Here is a 20,291-nt window from a genome sequence, read left to right as displayed (position 1 = left end):
TCGAATGTGGGTTGTTAATGTGATTACAGCCTAGATTAACTACAACTTCACTCAGAGGCTAAAGCCTGATTTATACTAAGCAACCAGGAAGCTCACGTTAAAGTGCCTAGGTATGGTATATAATATTACAGGGTTGCATTTCCCTATATCCATACATTTTTGGGTTGATTTCTGCATATTGATTGCCAGTAACCATTGAAAAGTTGCAACCTATCTTTTTGGTGATTAGAAAGATGGAGTTGGAATATCCAGGTAATAGTCACAATCTAGTTATCTGCACAAACCAGGTCAAACTGGGACCAAGGGACATTTAAAAGTGATTTATACTTAGTTGCGCACCTATGTCTGCGACGCGGTGTGAGCTTGTAGATCGGTTAAGTATTACACCAGTAATACGTTCATCATAATACTAAAACCTTTGCATGTTATATTGCGTTTTTTAAGAAGAAAGAAAATACATCATTCCAAATATCCAAAATGGAAAATATTTTCAAGCACAAAAGTTACCTTCTCCTCGTCTTTTAAAACAACTTTGTTTTGTGTAATCATTACGCACGCACGCACGCACGCACGTACGCACGCACGCACGCACGCACGCACGCACGCACGCACGCACGCACACACACACACACACATACACACACACATACACACACACATGAATGGACAGAATTACATTCAAGCTCAAACAATACATCAATGCACATACATGCAAGCACCTCCAAAAGAGATTTCCATTATAGGAGCACCACACATGTGACGCTGAACTGTATGTCATAGAAACACAGTTTTCATCCGCAGATTCCTCAGGTCTTGACCATGACTTGCGTTGGGCCAACCACACATGCAATTCCTTGAAAATGTCTATTTTTCATAACTTTCATAGACAGAAAATAGAAAGGAATACAACCATCTGATCAGGCAGATCAGCTGGTTGCCATGCTTTGCTTGCCTGCTTTATAATTATATCAATTTGTACAGACATGGCCGCTGTCATTCGAATTCCTTCCCTGATTTGTGTTCTCAGTCTGGCGTAATTGACGCCACCACCATTTACCATCAGCTTCATTTATCATAGCCCTTTCCCCCATCATGCCCTGTGCCTTTTCACACACAACATCAAAACAATGTCACCACACAGACACAGTGATGGAGGGAAGTAGGGGCATGCCTCCTGATGGAGATTTCAGCTACAGCATGATGTCAATAATGCGGCATCAGGCATGTCAATATTTGGCATGCCCCTATAATATTTGGCACCTGGCACTGTGGTGTGGACATCACATCACACAGACCGATGTCAGTGTAAATTGGCACTCAACATAAATGACTAAGCCCTTTGATTATGCAACAGGAAATACAAAGTTAATAACAGTGACTTCACACAGAAGCTCTACTGTATGCTCAACTATGGTCAGTCTTTGTCCATTGGCTGCAGTTTTTGTCCCCTATCTCAAACTGAAGCCACTTTCAGGTAGCATGTGACATGTTCTTCAGTCAGCTCAAGTTAGTTTCTTCCTAGAATGATAATTAAACAACAATGTCAGAAATTAAACAAAATGATGATGAAAAGTTTTGCAATGTAATCCCAAAATCACACAAATGGTTTTATGTCAAATTAAATAATAATAACCATCTAAGGACAGCTGTAGTGCGACCCTATTACTCTACTTACAGTAACAGGGTTGCAATTAACAAATACATTCCATGACATTCCATGACCTACATGACCTTTGACAGTAGTCAAAGTCCTTTCAGACTGAGGAATAATGTCGCCTCTGTTTATTCATTCATTATAATATGAAAAACAGAAAAGAGAACCTACCTTTGGTCTACCCATGATGTTAGTACTGTAGGTAACTTGGTGATGTAATTTCCTCTGTGTCACGTGACTCACATTTATTTTTCTTCCTCTGCCAGGATAAACAGTTTTCAGTGACAGGATTGCATGCATGTTGTGGGACACAACTTCAGTGCATAACTAGAAAGGTGTATAGACGGGTTTCCTGTTAGTAAACATGAGAGGAATATGACCGCGCAGAGGAGGGGGAAGCCTATGGGTGCGTTTGGAAATTACGCACCGGAGCACACTCGCCTATTAGTTTGTATTGGCCAGTGCGCTCACTGCCGCTCAGGGCTGTATTTTCGAACGCGCCTTTCACCCGGGCATGCGCAGATTGCGCATTCTGCTCTGTGATGACGTCGCGCGGAAATCCGTCTATATCTCCGCCAGGCTGGGTGGCCTTCCCAGGGCTGTGCAAGTCGTTGCAGCCATCAGGACCAGAGGCAGCTGGGGAAATAGCTTTTCTATGACATACACGTTTGCATTTCTATATAAGCAAGTAAGTACATGTATATATACTATACAGGTATACGTAGTGTATATAAAATATAAAAGAGGTACACACCTTACATGCCATGAGGCCAGCTCTGCTCTGGTTCACTTTCTGTGTGTCACAGGTGAGTCCGGTGGCGTTCCAATCCAGGTCGTACTGCTTACATGTGCTGTGGAGCAGCTCTCCAGAGGTGTTGATCAGGGGAACAGTGTGCCTGCGTATGTCCGCCAGGCTCCAGCCACAGCGCTGCCTCATCTCTGTCACAGCCGGGATACGGCACCAATGCTCCGGAGTGAAGCCCTGGAACACGACGTTGATGAGCGCACCGGCAAACGGCAGTGACACAAGGCAGAGCATTGCGAAGATGCGCTTCTGGCAGGGTCCGAACGTCCCGACTTCCTCCAGCATATCATCAAAAGTTGTCATCACGTAGGCTATAATCTCACCGCGGTGTGTTGAGAGACTGTCTGAAGATGGAAAATAGGGATGTAACAATAAATTGATTTCCGATTCGATTTCCGATTAGTGCTAAGTGTTTGATACATTACTATTGCTTAATGAAAAGTAGGCAGCTTCCAGTGTTCATTCCTAAATGTAATTTAACCCAATCAAATATGTTTGATAAAGAACACTTTTATCTAAAATAGACTGTACGCAATGTCATTCTTTGAGACACACATCCGGGTTTTTGACCAATGAACGAAGGGTGAACAGGAAGGTAGACAGCACTCTGCCCTGGGATGCGCCTTGATGTATTGCAGTCTACCATTGAGGTAGTCAGTCCAGGCCACCAGGCTGTGGTCCACCTGCACTGCAGATAGCAGCTAGTAGGAGTGGTTGGATGGTGTTGAAGGCACTGGAGAAGTCAAAGAATATGGTTTGTTGTGTCCCCAGGGTCCACTCCAGGTGGGTGTACAGTAGATCCTTCAGCAGGTAGACATTAGTCTCGGTCCAAATCCAAGTAACTTACACAAATGAAACGATGGGTGACGAAACAGACAAGGAAGTGAAGGCAAATGAAAATTCTTCACTTTCTCCTTCTTGTGAAAAAAATATGAGGGCAGAGGAGAAACTGATGTTGATGAAGATAATTAGCCTAGTAGAGTAGAGTTATGAGTGTGATGAGCCTCTTTTATTTAACATCACTCAATTAGCAGCAATGTGATGTGTTTCAGTAATGTAATGTACAGTATGTAACCTACTGTATCTTTTCCTTTCTAAGCTTTATAAAGGAAAGCTTTGAAGCTGATTTACACTATATTTGGTATAGGATACCTTAAGACATTTCTAGTAATGACTGCAGAAATTGAGAAACAGGTTTTGTTTGATGCACTTTGTCAAATCTGGGTAATGCTGTAATTTCACATAGCAGGTCTAACCTGAACATCAAAGTGGTATCCTAATCCTAATGTCACACATCATTTTATTAAGGGTAGCCTAATAGTTATGGAACAATTTCCACCTCAACGTATAGGCTATTTATTTTGTTGTATGATTACCACTAGCTATTAGTCATCCACATATAAATTAAAGCTCACAAAAATGAACTGGAGTAAAATAAATAAATAAAACGGTTGCGAGTTTTATAGTGCATAAATCTGGCTTACTTTTCCCAGCGTCGAATGTGTCCAACCCTAAAACTCTATCCACTTCTTGGCCAGAAAGTGACTGCAAAATCGGCAAGTCAAAGCATAATATGAATGAGGTAAACAAACAGCAGAGATCTTGGTCAGGACCCAAATCACAGTTCCAGCGCTGTACTGTACACAGACGCAGCTGTCAGTGGGCGGGTCTCGATTCTAACGTCCAGAAACAGAATCAACCCCCGAGTACCCCCCCCCCCCCCCCCCTCTCAAAGTAAAGGCAGAAAAGCCCCAAAAAATATCTTTTAAACAAAAGGAATGGGTCTTATGACAAGACACGAAAAATAATACAATCATTCATTCATTCACTGTGGAAAGTCCCAAGCCTCAACTATAGCCTAATGATTGCTTTGCGGTGCCACCCCTAGGGGTAGGCTACTGTAGTTATACGGTGCAACAGTGGCACCAATATGACTGTAATATAAGATTTGTACTTTTCACAAGATTTGTGTCTTTTCAAAATGTCCCAAAAGTCTCAGTGCATAACCTAGTCTGTGAGTTAAAATTCAAACTCTGAGTCGCTGCCCATTGCGGGTGTATTGAAGGTTGGGCTGTGGCAGTCATTTTCTGTTACCAGTTTGTTGTGGTCAAAGAGCATAATAGGCTCTATGCACAGCAGCCATATTGGACAGAAATTGGGCCCCTTCCTTGCTTCCTTCACAGGTGTTACCAATGACACTAATGAAGGCTCTGTTCCATTTAGTGTAGCACAGTGGTTCTCAAACTTTTTAATTTCAAGGACCCCCATAACTCTGAGAGTGTACAAATGGAACCAAATGGACCCATTTGTACACTCTCAGAGTTACACCCTCTCAAGGAACCATGAGGGTCCCTGGACCACACTTTGAGACCCAGTATTTCTAGTGAGCCAACATGCACAACATCAGCACCCTGACTCTGTTTGACCAGAATGGAACAGAGCCTTCATTAGAATCATTGGCACTGTGTAAACTTTGCACAGCCACGCCCACCCGCAATCTTATTCTCACACTCTGATGGAGAACGACAGCTGTGCTGGCTCTGGAACAAGCACGTCATGCATTAATTTAAGCATGAAGCTTTGACTGGAAAAAAAACGCAACCTGTCTTTTTAAATTACTTCAAGTTCAGATCGAGTAAAATGATCGTACATACAGTATACAATAATTATCGCACACCTGGCAACAGTGGTGCCACTCTCATTTTGTCAAATATGTCAATGTGAGTACGCTCTTTACCTGAGGTCTAATGCATATGTTGCTCTCTCCCATCTAGCCACAGTAGCCAGTCTCTCTTTATTATTTCTGCCAGGTCGATAGGCCTGCACCATGTGTGTGTGTGTGTGTGTCTGTCTGAGAACAGCTCATTTTAGACACCGCTGGACAAATTGGGCAAAATTAGGCCAAGGAAGAACCCGCAAGTCACATTTCTCAAAACGTCCTCATGGTGGTGCTATAACTGACTGCTTCACGTTTTGGCCTATATTTCGTGAACCGTTGGTCACACATTCAATCATAATTTCCCTGAATTGCTTGGATCATCACACAACATAGAGGTCAAATTTCAATATCACATGGTCATCACATTGAGGGGCCTCAAACACAAAGCCAAAAGCGATTACACGAATAGGGGCACCACAAATAATACAAATGCCCCCACCAAATTAGGTACAAATGGTCCGATGTGACAATGATCATCAAACAGTGTTTTGATACTCCATACTGTTTACCTACAGTATAATTGCCTTAAAAAATCTGTAGGTGGGGCCTATTTTCTCAGAAAAACGCTATATATCATAAATGCTACATTCCTCATGTCCTGACAGCTGCACCCAAGAGAGCCCTGGATACTAGGCAACCCAGCCTGGAGGAGAACTGCGCTCCGAAGAGCACACTTTTTTGGTTCCTTCTATAGCTTAGCCTACCTACCGACAAACATGAGGTCAATGTAAAATTCCAGTCAATGGCACATTTTTCAGGAAGGAAAAGAGTGCAAGACGTATTTAGAGAAAAGTCTTTAATATTTTTTTCATCTTGCCCAGCGTTATTGCACAGACAGCAGCGTGTTCAGGTTCTGGTACCCAGCATCGGTTATTGTGTGGGTGAAACAGGCTCTCTCTTCCTCTCTCCATCTTCCCTCTCCCTGCCTCCCTCCCTCCCTCTCTGTCCACCCCCACTGTCTCTCTCTCTCCCACTTTTGGAATCTCTTTATGATGTCACCCACCACAGGAAACTCCTTCCGCAGGTTTTTTTTCACCACCTTGTTGCTAAACAGAATTTGCTGTGTTTTATTTAGTAAAACAGATAAGGGATAAAGAAAACAGTACACACCTTACATGCCGTGAGGCCAGCTCTGCTCAGGTTCAATTTCTGTGTGTCACAGGTGAGTCCGGTGGCGTTCCAATCCAGGTCGTACTGCTCACATGTGCTGTGGAGAAGCTCTCCAGAGGTGTTGACCAGGGGAACAGTGAGCCTGCGTGTGTCCGCCAGGCTCCAGCCACAGCCCTGCATCATCTCTGTTACGGCCGGGTTACGGCACCAATGCTCCGGAGTGAAGCCCTGGAACACAACGCCAACGTACAAGCCAGTGAACGGCAGTGACACAACACACAGCAATGCGAAGAGGCGCAACTGGCAGGGTCCGAAGTTGCCGACCTCCTCCAAGATATCATCAAAAGTTGTCATCACGCAGGCTATTATCTTGAGAGATAGCTACTGTCTGAAGATTGAAAATACTAAGATATTGCTTGAGATGAAGAAGAAAAGACCTGCTGTCTGTTTCAGAAGTACTGAAACGTTTTAACAATGCTGACATGTATTGGACAGCTTCTGAATCTGATATGGCTACTGTAGGCTACTCTGCAAACTCTTGCTGGTGGGCCAGAAGTTAAAGTCCAAAAAGTGTAACTAGATTGAATATTCACTAAGAATAGAAATGGAGATGCCATGTTACTGTTTAATAGGGTTAGATGGAGATGCCAAATACAGGAGCCAAAACAAACAATTCTGTGTAAATGTGTACACATTAAGAGAATGACTGTTTCACAGTAAAAACAAAAACAAAGCTAGAACTGTCTCTCTCCATTTTACTATCAATGAAGACAGAAAAAGCCCAGGAGGAAAAAATATATAATTATCGTACACCTGGAAACACAGTGGTGCCACTCTATGCAAAAAATATATTATATGTCAAATGTTTGAGTATAGCTGTTGCCTGAGTTACAATGCATATGTTGTTGTCTCCCATCTAGCCAATCTCTCTTTAATCCTACTGTAGCTTATACCTACAAACAAACATGAGGTCGATGTAAAATTCTAGTCAAGGGTACATTTTTGCAGAAGGAAAAAAGGATGCAAGGCATGTTTGGGTAAAGTCTTACAAAAGTTTTTATTTATTTAAACTGCTCATAACACAATGTCACTTATTCCTCTAACTCTAGTGACAAATAAATACATTTATACAAGTGGGTTCCCAATACAGTGTTCCCTGACTTCATGTTCATCTGAAAATGTAAGATTACCAGTCCGAATTACCATTGATTTCAAATGGGCCTAATACCTTAAATTTGTAGGGGCTGTATGATTCTAAAACCAGGACCACAATGGAAACAAGCCCCTAGGGCTTTTTGTGTTTAACAATCATTGTAAAATTGTACCTCTGCACTATTTGCAAACTGTTAATAAAGTATTCAATCAATCAAAAAAAAAGTCTTAAATAGACCCAATGACAGAACCAAGGCTACATTATTGAGAACAAAATCAAGGGAGGTATCTGTACAATACATTATATTTCAATGCAACAAGTATCATTTTCAGTATATCGACACAACAATCACACTCATGAAACTATATAAATAAATACTATGGTGATGCAGCCAGAAATCAGACTTCTTTGTTGCTTGTTCCGTTACTGGAGGGCAGAAGGACAGTAAGCTGCTGACTCTTCAGAGCAGCATTCGCTTTTGCTCTGAAGAGAAATGAGAGAAACACATTATGAGACAATGCAATAAGCATGTCATTTATTAGCATGCATGTTATTCAGCATGTACAGTACAGTAGGTGTTGCTAATGACCATCAGTCTTTAGCAAAACCAAAACATATTTGGGGGACTTTTACCTCTCAGGATGCTCAATGTCATCGATTGTGTCAGGCAGTGGGACTCCTCTGGTCTCAGGAAGCAATAGCACCAGCCCTCCTGCCAGGAATGCCAGGCACCCTGCCCAAACAACACAGTTTTTGCAATGCATTAACACCTAGTATGATCTACTATGTGAAAGGAAATTAACATTTGTGCACAGCCACATCATGTACTGTACGTCCAGTTAATGTAAAAAAGGGACAGTGCCTCGGGTTGAAGTGTAAACAAGCACTTAGGGATGGCAGCAGTCGAGTGGCAGGGAGGCTGCCCAACCAAATTGCCACATCAAGGCAGGTGTATATTCCAGTTGTGTAGTGATGACTGGAGGGTGGCTGGCATTACATCTACAGCACCCATCAGCTCTGCCATAGTGCCCCTGAGCAAAGCACTGAAACACTTTGCTAGATCGCGTGTGGCTGCTGTACGCCAGTGGGTATGGAAGTAATGCTGTGAATGCTTGCCTTCTTCATAAAGTATGTAAATATTACAAGAAAGAGACGAGCGCTTCAATCTGTATTTTGAATGAGAAAGACATCAGGTTTCATAGCGGGAATGTCAATGCCATGTGTAAATGTAATTCAATTACAGTAATTACCCACCAAAGATAATGAGTGGGAGCTCCAGCCAGATGACAGCCAGCCTGTAGAGCATGAAGGGAGCTACGATCCCTCCCACATCACACAGAGTAGAGCACACAGACACTCCAAAGTTCCTGGATTAAAGAAAAGAGTTGAGATGTTTCATTGGTTAATTTTAATTACAGCATACGTACATGCTACACAATGTCCTGGTTTCAAGATTCATTACAGTTCTATGTTTTGAAGGCAGGGGGGGCAGGGGCGTTGATTGAATACTTTATTAGTCAGTCGATGCCCACGTTGAAATCTATACATTATGTCTCTCACCTGATAAAGGTGGGGTAGAGTTCAGTGTTGACAAACACCACCATCTCAAAGGTCATTGTGATCCCCAACCGGCCAATGCAGGCCACTGCTGTCTTGAACCAGAACATATCTGATGAGAAAACAGAGGGAGACGTGAGTTTGTGAAAAAGTAGGATGTTAACACTATAGATGCATCCGATCTGCAACGATTAGGTTCTACTTTCCAGAGTATTCAGAAAATTGTTGACCGTTTGATTCTGGACTGAGACCATGTCACAGGTTTGGGAGATGAATGGAAAGCTTCATCATGATCTATCTTATCTGATATTAGACTAACCTTCAGGAATGAATACGATGATAAAGCAGGCGGCTCCGGCTACAAAGTTGGCGGTGGCAAACGGGAGACGGCGGCCGATGCGCTCGATGGTGAAAAGGATGAGGAAAGCAGCTGGGAACTCCACCAGGCCTGCTATCAGGAAGTCTACATAGACGTTACCTCCGAGGATGCCCAGTCTCATGATCAAGCCCTGGTACACCACTGCACTGGTGAACCTGGAGGAGATACAGAGAGTAGGAGCAGTCCAGGCATGAAACAAAAACAGTGGACAAAAAAAAAAGATCTACAACCTCATAAAATAGTGGGGGGACAAATAGATCTACAAACTCACAACCCATCGCGATACAACACATTGTGAGCTTGTAGATCGTCTATTTTCACTTTTTTCTATTTGAAATTATTATATGATTAAATGATTTATTTTGATTATAGGTACCACTCATTGTCAGTCATTTCTTAATATATTTAAGTTATTTGTCATATTTACCAAAAAAAAATGTTCACAAAGACTTAAAGGCAAACATAAATGTGATTTTCATTTATTTATTTTATTACATGGTGTCAAGTGTGTCAGTTTAAAGCCCAATAAAACTAAGTAACCTTGGCTTAATGCACAGGCTTTAGGGGCTGCAGACCAGGGCACCAAGCTCAGGGGGGCAACAAACGCTTGGCCAAAAATAAAGAAAGACCTGAAATACTGTCCGTGGGCAGCCGAGATAGCAGTACATCGGAGTGTAAATGCGTCGGCAGCACCGCTCACCTCGCTGATGAAATGAATGTTTTTCTGCAGTCCCAGTGGGGACAGAAGGACTCACCAGTTGAAACTGAGAATGAAGGTGTGTTTTCTCATCTTGGGAGTTCTGACCAGGTCCATGAAGGAGACTGTGGTGGTCTCTACGTTATCATCTGTCATAGTCTGGAAGCACAAAAGCATTACTTGTTTAGGTATGTCTTTTTGGTCTATTACCGCTCTTGCCTTTTGAAAATCATTAGCCTATTTGTTAATAGCTAATAGGTGTGAAGCTGTTTATATAAGTAAATAATATTACTGTAGCCAATATCATATAATTATGGTAATCTTTTTGCCATTTTCATTCACCAGTGACTTCAGTTGCTTTGAGAAAGTTGCAACAATATTTGGTTAGCAAACTCCTTGTGTGGACAAAGAAACGTTGCCTGCGTTTCAACTGGCATGAGGTTTAGTGACAGGCTGATTAATGTTTGGGGGAACGATTCCTTTAAGTGTGTTCCTGTAATGTCGTCAACCTCAATGTTCTTGGAGAGGGTCTTCTTGTTCTCCTTGGCCATGGCCTCAGTGATCTCCACAGCTTTAGCAGACTTGTTCTGAGAGAGAAGCCACCTGGGAGACTCTGGAATGAACCTGTGGGACAACATTTAGCCGTGCTAAAATATTGCATGAACCTCGCAGACTAAAGATTGAAGGTTAGAGATATAAGGAACGCACGCACGCACACACTCACACACACACACACAGAGAACAATATAAATGGATAGGGATATATACTGAAACCATAAATCCGTCCATCACACCATGGGGCCCTCTATGATTTTAACAAAGACAATGTAGTATTAGTTCTGGGATTGTTTTCAATCTCTGAGACCTAATACCAATGATGAATTATCAATCCACCATTTTATCTTGGAGGTGATTTCCTGGGAGGAAACTGGAAACTAGAACAACGTTTCTAACTGTTCGGAATCTCGGGTCACTATTGATAAGTTTACAGTAGGTCACTATTGTCTTTCAAAATGCCCCACCCTGTGGCAACCTGATAGCCGAGTGGTTAAGATGTTTTCTCACCAGTAATAAGACAGGAAGACAAAATAGGGTGCAGTGATGGCCACATTCAGCCAACGCCAGTCAGTGATGTAGTAGGCCAGTAGAGGGAGGAGGAGAATGCCAACGCTGAAGAACATCTGGTACAGGACCCCCACTGTCCGTCTGTACTCCACCCCAACTAACTCTGTGACTAGACACAGAGAGAGAGAGAGAGAGAGAGAGAGAGAGAGTTATAAACTATTGTAATGTCCGTTTGTCTTTCTGTCTGTTTGTGTAGGCCTACAGTATTATGTATGTCACTCTGTCTACCCTCTGTCCACCAGAGGGTGCCAATGCCAGAGGGTGCCAACTACTAGGTTTCCTAATTTTCAATGAAATAGTGTCCTTACTCAGCACATATCCCGCCACCCAGCCTCCTTTGACACCAAAGCCGTAGAGAGTTCTGAACACCAGGAGGGTCACATAGTTAGGAGCCAAAGCCACCATCATCCCTGTTATGCCGTTCAACAGGTTGGACATCAGGAAACTCATCTTTCTGCCGAACCTGGAGACATAAATGCAAGAGTCATATTTTTGGCATTTTTTCAGCAAGAAATTGTTTGACAAAATGTTATGTCCGGGTGATCAATAATAGTGCTACGAAATAAGGATAACGATTCAAGAACAGTTTGGGATGCTCATAGCAGGTCTGAATCATCTGGTCTGTCCCACTGACTAGCTCATTATGTGCCTATACCTGTATTTTGTCATGCATGGAGGAACAGACAAATAAGATAGAAACCAATCCTGGTCCTACCTGTCAGCCAGGTAACCAATAGCGATGCTGCCAATTAGGAAGCCCACATTGAGAGTGGCCTGGAACATATCCACCCACCAGCTATCTGCACACACCAGGTTAAACTAGAACAGCACACAAGCACAAACACACATGCAAATGTAACCTCGTATTTGTCTTGAAATTCATTCTCTCAATCAAATTGTATTCATATTATCACATACTGTAACGTGTGCCAGGAAGGAACAAAAACATGTAGAGGATATTCTGTATGTAATATGAAATATCAGTGTACTGTATATTTATGTAAAACGAGAGGAGAATGTAGACACAGGAAACCAAGGCCAGAGAGAGGAGAGACATGCTAGACAAGATTGGGGTTGGATTTGAACCCGAGTCTTCACACTCACTAGGAGCATGCGGTATTGTCTGTGCACTAACTGGCTGAACCACCAGGCACCACCCAGAGTATTCATCTTAATTATATTTCTTCCTGCCAAGATAGTGTTTTTTTGTTTTGTTTTTTGTAATTAAAAAAATGGCCCAAAGTGAAATTGGACCAGACCCAAATCGTTCATGATTCCTGATTTTCTTTTGTAAAAGGGCCTCTCTTGCAAAAATACTCCAGAGTTAATGTGTACCGATTTGTGTGAGCTTTGGACAAAATAGTATGTAGTAGAGTAGATTATGTAGTAGAGTAGATTATGTAGAGTAATATCAAAAAGTGTGTTTTGAAGGAAACACAACAATATGGGCCAAATCTTCTTCAAATTTTAATGAAGAATAATTAAACCTCATACGTCCTCACCTCAGTGACAAATGACTGCCTTCCTTCATAGTCATACTCCCAGCCATTTTTGCACGAAGCCATGGGGGCTTTGCTCAGGTCCATCTTCTGCGTGTCGCAGGTGAGTCCGGTGGTGTTCCAGTCCAGGTCGTACTGCTCACAGGTGCTGTGGAGCAGCTCTCCAGTGTTGTTGACCAGGGGAACAGTTAGCCTCCGGGTGTCAGCCTGGCTCCAGCCACAGCTCTGCCTCATCTCTGTCACGGCCGGGTCACGGCACCAGTGGTCCGGAGTGAAGCCCTGGAACACGATGCCAACGTACACGCCTGCCCAGGGCATGGAGACCATGCACAGCAAGAGAAAGATGCGCTTCTGGCAGCGGCCAAACTTTCCGGCTTCCTCCAAGATGTCATCAAACGAGGCCATGGTTGTGCTGTGGAGCTCTTTAATTTGTGTGTATGTGAATTGACTCTTCTCAGTCTATTCCCTCATTAAGTGAAGCTACGGTATATTGCAAAGTCTTTGTAATGTGTGCGGTACCAGTGTGTGCAGAAGTAAAGGACTCCAGGGCGGATGCTGAGCTGGTCTCCTCTGTGTGCCCAGTGCTGCTCACAGGGTTTATAACAGGCCCACATGGAACAAAGGTCCACCGTTAGAGCTGACCTTGGCTCAAGATCTGGCCAGTGATGCGTTAAAATGTTGCGATCACTAATTCAGACGTCAGACACATACGCACTCAAAGACACAAATGCACAGAAAAGTGTGGGGACGCCGATACACACTCACACCCTCATTCAATTATTGACATCCTCAAGGAAAGATCCAACAAAGGTCAAGTTTTAATGGTTTTCGTATGATTCAGGTTTCAACATTTCAAACACACCATGTGAGACCAGTGGTCATTTTAACTCTATAGTGCTCCTTCAGTTCCTGCATCGTTACCGAACAATTGTGAAGTTGACTGTATTCACCACACAGAATGACGATTACATAGTCACTTGTACTAGCATTTTTCTATTTCCATTATCAATACTGTATGTGTTTAACAGGTCGAGATCGTTTTCAAATTTTCCATCTAAGTGTTATCCAAATAATGCATCAACGTAAAGCAACAATCATGTTTATATTTTATTAGTAAGCTCTAATCCTGCAGTTTGGTACAAATAAAATGCAAATGTAATATTTGTCAAAAATGTTTACAAACTGATGTTTGGGAGTTGACCTTAATTGAAAGTTGCTTATTATATGATCAGCCTCATTAGTAAAATGTGTCCTGACTGTTTAACCTCAATGTGTCCAGGATAACTTCATTTCCCAAAACTTTATTTAAGTCCATTTTAATACCGTCAGCATGAATGTTGAACTGAGAGAGAGTGCAAGGCTTGTGTTGTGATACGCTTAAAGGGATATTTCACTTTCAAACATGTTTGAGGTAATTTTTAGGTCTACTTGGGCTTTTGTGAACACCCCAGACAGTATTTAAGTTGCTTGATTCAGTATTTAGACAGAAGCGAAGCATCCGTTGGGCCACCCAGAGCTGGTAGTGTGTTGTTACTGTTGTTTTATAGTCGTTTAATTAATCAATTAAAACATTTGGCCGGGTCAAAATTGTATTCCAGCCTACGTGGCTGTATTCAGATATTTGATATTAATTTTAACAGACACGCCCCTTTTCTATCCAAACCCATTGTAACTTCAAACTCCATTTTAACCATGTTAGATTCATTGAAAACACTGAAAACACTGGTGACTGATATTGTCCTTCTAATGCGTGAGGAGACCGTTTCTTCAATTACTTTTTTCATTTATTATTTTTATTTCTTCATTATTCTTTTTATTTATTTTTTCCCCAAAAACATTTTTTTTAATTGAAATGCAAAAAAAAAAATCTGCTATTTCTTTTCCATTTTTGAAAAATCTTGAAAGTGTGAGAACTACTGATTTAGAATTCAATGTAGAATCAGCCTCAAATAACAGCGATTACTCGTTCAGCGATTACATGTTTACCGGTGAACCACAACCTAGACAACTGCTGATCTCTTATTTATTCAAATAATGCAATATTTTGTACATCAACATTTTCTTTAAATAGGAAAACAGGCAAAAAAGCAGTAAAACAGAGAACATAACTTACAACAAATAAAATAAGTATTAAACGACAACAAGTAAAACATGATCCCAAGAGTACCCAATTCGCAGAGAAGCTCTGATGCTCTTTTTTTCACACTGCTTTACAACAACGGGCCAGCCTAATCTCTCCTTGTCTGAAGTCTGTTAACCTCACCATAGATCAGTGGTTCTCAAACTTTTTAAAATTCAAGAGTTATGGGGGGTGTACATATTACAGACCTGTAAGAGTCCATTTGGAACCCCCTTCAAGGATCCCTGAGGGACCCTGAACCCCACTTTGAGAACCACTGCCATAGATATTCAGTGAGGAAGGCTGATGACAAGTAAAGCCTGATTTATACTTAATCGCGCATGTCTTGCGTGGAAACTAGCAGATCTACTAGTCTCATGTAGCCAGACGATCAGAGCTGTCCATCTACAGAGTCTGGGAAAATCTAAATTCAATGAATGGGCATGGACAGAGAAAACCAGTGCTAACCAACCTACTCCCACTGAATACCAATCCTGAGACCAATATGAAGAACCAATATAAAGTCATTATATTGGCTCTTTAATGCCGTTTTTTTTTTTTTTTTTAATTGTTTCCACCCAATTTTAGCTGATTCGTCGAATTTGGATTCAAAAGAAAATGTTTTGCACATCAATGTACTGTCTGCTGCAGGAAAAAAAAATACGAAATATATAAGAATAAATTAAGTCTGCACAGGCAGCTGCTGCTCTAAACAATCTTAAATGTGCAAACTAGGGGAGACTAGTTTGCACAATAAAGATTATTCGGAGCAGCAGCTGCCTGTGTGTGGACTTTTATTCTTATACAGTACATCATTGAATTTAGATGTCACCAGGTCGATCAGTAGGCTATCTCCGATCGCATGGCTACGTGAGACTACAGAACTACAAGCTCACAGTGTTTCTCGCTTGTAGAACGGCTATGTTCGGGCGAGACATCTGTGCGCAACCAAGTATAAATCAGGCTTTATAAGGAAGAGGCCATTCTAGATCAAAGGCAACATAGCCCAGCTGAAATCACTCAGCCTCTGATGCACGAACAAGAAAGAGCACTGGAAAACCTTGGCATGAATGGTAATGTACATACAGTACCAGGTGCTTTGGTACTTGACACAGCAGAGATAGACATTACACATGAACAAGCAAAGGAGAGGCCATTCACACACCAAGCATGATGACTGCTCTCTGTTATCCACTCATCTGAGAGGCAGCAGTGCTCTCTCCCCAGCACCCTCATATACGTACAGTAGATGATGAATCTACGTCTTCATTCTCAAAATGTCCCAAAATGTAAGATCATTCAATTGTTGTGCTAGTAAAGGGCCTTATTTATTAAGTTTACATGGCCTGGGACATCTTTCTTTGGACTGACATTTGCTTCCATCATGACATTGTACCACTTGAAGATCTCGCCTTGACATTCCATTGGAAAGTTCTCTCGTTTTCAACAACTCAACTCTTAAGAGAGGATTCCGTCTGTCTGCTTGGAAGGATGCATTATGGGGGTGAACAGAGAGGTATACTGTAGAATCAGATGTCTTGCTCAAGAGATACAAACAACTGACATTCACATTCAAAATCAGTACGTTATCTGATCCGAGATTCATTATAGAACAATATATGAACAAGGCTTCCATCCATTAACACGCACCTCACTCTTTCACCTCGCACAAGAAATACATCCGAAATATACCTCATAATGATCACAGCGGATCCCTTTTCATTTTGTGATCTGATACACATAGAAATTCAGGATGAATTTATAAGGTTATATTTATGGTAAATGGATGGCAAGTGATATAAGTTTTCATAATTATGGCACAACTCAAAACGTTTTCAACCTGACCAGCCAGTTCCTAATCGTGAAACAAATGCATTTTTTGGGAGGAGGATCTTCATGATACAAAAGCTCTCATCTTGTTTTAACAAATCTTGTGTACAAAGCTTTATTTAGAAATACCCTGAATAGAGAAAACTTTGTTTTTTGTGTTTCTTTTTTTTATTGAATACCTATGGCTGTGCCTGATTTAAATCAAGAATTCATTTTCAATGACATCGCATATGATTTAAGATTTCTTCAGCGCAGGCTAATATAAGCGGTATGAGTTCAACTCGAAAAAAGAGAGCGGTGATATTGCACAAAAGTGGTTAAAGATGTGCTAATATCCATCAAGTGCCTGGGTCATGGTTCTATAAATCTGTCTCGCAACAACTCCAAGCTGCTGAAGATTATCCCTGAATCCTGTGAAATCACATCACAGAATCTGCCTTCTTTACCTCCTCATTTCGTACCATAGACATTCACAAAAGCATTACGCTCAATGGAATAAATAAGTAGCCAGCATTTGTGTGCTATTTCTGTGCAAGAATGTCAAAAGAACATTACAGTATATAAAAATGAATCTATTCATTTCACCAGAAAGGCAACTAATACTCATATAGGGATGATTTATACTGTGTAGGCTTGATGACACTGCAAATACACCTAGAACTAAATTATTGGAAGATTGGAGTCAGCTTCACTTCAGTTCAGAAGCAGTAATGTAAAGAATCAAATGACATGTCTACAGAACATACCTCTGCTGAGATGTAAAACCGATGGACAGTTTGTCAAAACTGATTGAATGTATGTGTGAAAGTGACTTGCATTCCAGATATATTCATGGCACAACAGCTGTCATTTACATCTGTTCAACTATGACATGCATTTGGCAAAAAAATGGGTTTCAACAGTACAAAAAAATACCTTGGATTGCCTGACATGGCCTACAGTCAGGCAGAACACTGAAGCATAAAGCCATGTTGCAAAACTAAGCTTGCAGATGGAGCATGTGGGGGAGTGTGAATGGAAAACCAACATGACGACTTCACACATCTGTGGTAGTTCTGTTGTATAAATATGTCTTTGCTGTGATTGGGTAGGGGAGGGGTACTCAAAAAACGAAACAACCAAACAACTTTGTGTGTCCAAATAATATGAATCATAACAACTTAGAAGCTCTGTTCTTTTTGACTACCCATTCATACTTAAGGCCATCTTGAGTCCGCTCATTGCACTATTACCAGAACAGAGATGCACATGGCCAGTCAGCTCAAACAATTAAATAAGAATAACAAATAAAAAAATAAACAAGTACATAAGCAATTCATCCAGCGAGGACAGGAACCAACATAAAAAGTCCATTGAATAGAACATCATCTGTGTACATCATCACCAATGCTCAAAGCGAGCCAAAAGAAATAATCAATCCTTCTGTTAAAGTGATTTGTTGAAAATAAAACAAAACAAAAACTATGTTTGTAATCAGGAAGGCAATGCACTTTCTTTTCGGGGGTGGAGTGGGGCGGTGGTAGAGAAAGATCTGCTATCGTAGCATCTGTAAACAGCACTAAAGACCACCTGTGTCCTCATTCCCTTTAGAAACCTCAGAAGCTAACACCTCGGGCTGCCGGCGTCCGCGGGATAAGCTTTCTAAACGTTCACCTATCGATAAGTAGATCGACAAACCATGCGCTAACGTCGACTGTTGTGCATTTTACGGAGTTTTGGTGAGTCTGTCTTGGTGGACCTTTGGAGGTATCAGTGGCGGCGACCGAAGGTGTAGTCCAACAAAATAAAGTCCAGAAAAAAGGGGAGGGAGGGGCCGTTTCCGCATTTGTCAAGTAGTCGCGGTCGCTGCAGGGGTTTGTTTTTTCTTTTTCTCACCATTGCCGTTGCTGCTGTGGAGACATTCACCAGAGATAGCAGGGAATAAGTTCTGATTGGACGGTGGAGGAGAGAAGGAGGAAGTGGTGTCACACCCTGAGGAGGTCCTCGTCACTGTCGTCCTCATCTGGCTTCTGGTTGGCTGCCGTGTCGCTGGCGGTTGGCCATAACTTGCTTTTCCTCTTCCTGTCAGAGTCGTCCAGGAGTCCAACGAGGTCTTCATCACTCTCCTCCTACAACAGAGCACAGCGACAAACACCAGTGTCACACAATCATTAATTGTCACTCAAATAATTCCGATTAACGATTTGACATTGAACATTGGAACATGAATACAAATAAAATGTCTGTTTTCCTTTTAGGCTTCGTAATAAAAAATTGCACAGGGCAGATATGACACATAAATTATTGACATATTTAATAATCTTACACATGTAAAATGTGTGAAAAAAAATCAACATGGAGACGATTATGCAAAAATAATTGCGTTTCTTTTAGTAGCCGTTTCATCAAGTTATTTTGGACAAAGGAGACCCTCAAGTATATCTACCTGTATATCTAAACCTTATCTACTCCCTCTCGCTACCTTTGCTTTGCTTCAAAATACTCTCTAATACAGCGGAAATCATTTCTTCAAATGCATGCAAAATAGACCAGCAGTTTGTCTTCTGTAGGAACCAAACAATCAACCCTGCAATACGTCACAACATTCTCCGACTCTGAGTTATGTCTGATTCGGACCCGAGACCCACCTGCAGGAACGCGCTACTGAGCGATGAGGAGCGGGCAAAGGAGGAGGCAGGGCCCCCTCCGGTGGTGCTTTTGGGAGGTGCGGATGAGGACTTCACCACACGCACCCCAGGCACACTCAGCACCTCATCTTCACTGTCATCGTCCTCCTGGTCGGCCAGAGAGAAGGAGCGCAGGCCATCCGCATTCACCGGCTTGGTGGTGATGTGGCCATTGCCATGGTGACTCTTGCCGCGGCGGGAAGAGCTGGAGCCGGAGGAGGTGAGAGGAGCCTCTAGCTCCTCCATCAGCCACTCCATCTCCTCTTCGCCTCCCTCCTCATCCATGTTGACCTGGGGAAGTAATACAAGAAGTGTCTGGTTGTTGATGGGTAGCATTCTTTACCTGAAGCCACACAGTTGCAACTCAAGAGTCAAAGCCCTCCAAAACAACACATTTAATCAAATCTGACCCAGAGAGCATAACTCGCACGCACGCGCGCACACACACACACACACACACACACACACACACACACACACACACACACACACACACACACACACACACACACACACACACACACACACACACACACACACACACACACACACACACACACACACACACACACACACACACACACACACACAGTGTGTAAGAAAAATGTTTTATTCAGTTGTTCATTCATCGACACATACGTACCTTGGAGTATTTATAGGAAACCTGGCTGCCTCGCCTGCAGCAGCCAGACACTTTCTGAATCACCAGTTCCCTGCAAAACGAAAAGATATTGACAGACACCACCCTCTCTATGAAGTTGAGTGTCAAACAGAAAAGCAGTATCCGTTTGACTGTATATTGCTGCGTTCACACCAGCAGCGACAAAGCAACAGGCTACATGTCATTTTCAATGGAAGCCAGCTGCATGAAGCTACAAACTGATGTTTGACACTTGACGCTGCGTGATGGATGTGACAAGCTACAAAAAAAGTTGAGCTGGCTTCAACCTTTTTCAGCACTCCAATGACGCAGTGAAG

The 20,291-nt window shown here is 42.1% G+C and overlaps 2 protein-coding genes across 2 annotated transcripts in view; both read right to left on the bottom strand.

Annotated features, from left to right (window-relative positions):
- Nucleotides 1-13,103, bottom strand: part of slc22a2 (solute carrier family 22 member 2) — a gene marked incomplete at its 5' end in the record, with an annotated part of 30,268 nt that extends 17,165 nt beyond the window's left edge. Inside the window, 14 exons of the mRNA XM_084082152.1 lie at nt 2,409-2,803; nt 3,944-4,004; nt 6,289-6,516; nt 7,846-7,924; nt 8,075-8,174; nt 8,696-8,808; nt 9,002-9,110; nt 9,318-9,532; nt 10,133-10,233; nt 10,584-10,698; nt 11,140-11,308; nt 11,508-11,662; nt 11,915-12,018; nt 12,702-13,103. Of these exons, the coding sequence (XP_083938278.1) occupies nt 2,409-2,803; nt 3,944-4,004; nt 6,289-6,516; nt 7,846-7,924; nt 8,075-8,174; nt 8,696-8,808; nt 9,002-9,110; nt 9,318-9,532; nt 10,133-10,233; nt 10,584-10,698; nt 11,140-11,308; nt 11,508-11,662; nt 11,915-12,018; nt 12,702-13,103 (2,346 nt within the window). The remainder of the gene's footprint in view (nt 1-2,408; nt 2,804-3,943; nt 4,005-6,288; nt 6,517-7,845; nt 7,925-8,074; nt 8,175-8,695; nt 8,809-9,001; nt 9,111-9,317; nt 9,533-10,132; nt 10,234-10,583; nt 10,699-11,139; nt 11,309-11,507; nt 11,663-11,914; nt 12,019-12,701) is intronic.
- Nucleotides 13,104-14,707: 1,604 nt separating this feature from the next.
- Nucleotides 14,708-20,291, bottom strand: part of igf2r (insulin-like growth factor 2 receptor) — a 54,247-nt gene continuing 48,663 nt past the window's right edge. The window contains exons 49-51 of the mRNA XM_084083115.1: nt 19,957-20,026; nt 19,275-19,604; nt 14,708-18,755 (exon numbers count right to left, since the gene is read on the bottom strand). Coding sequence (XP_083939241.1) covers nt 18,612-18,755; nt 19,275-19,604; nt 19,957-20,026 — 544 coding nt within the window. The 3' untranslated portion in view covers nt 14,708-18,611. The remainder of the gene's footprint in view (nt 18,756-19,274; nt 19,605-19,956; nt 20,027-20,291) is intronic.

The sequence above is a fragment of the Gymnoscopelus microlampas genome (assembly GCF_963454915.1).
Source record: "Gymnoscopelus microlampas genome assembly, chromosome: 16".
Classification (NCBI taxonomy): Eukaryota; Metazoa; Chordata; class Actinopteri; order Myctophiformes; family Myctophidae; genus Gymnoscopelus; species Gymnoscopelus microlampas.
The sequence above is the reverse complement of the archived record's forward strand: the minus strand, read 5'-3'. Positions and strand labels throughout refer to the sequence as shown.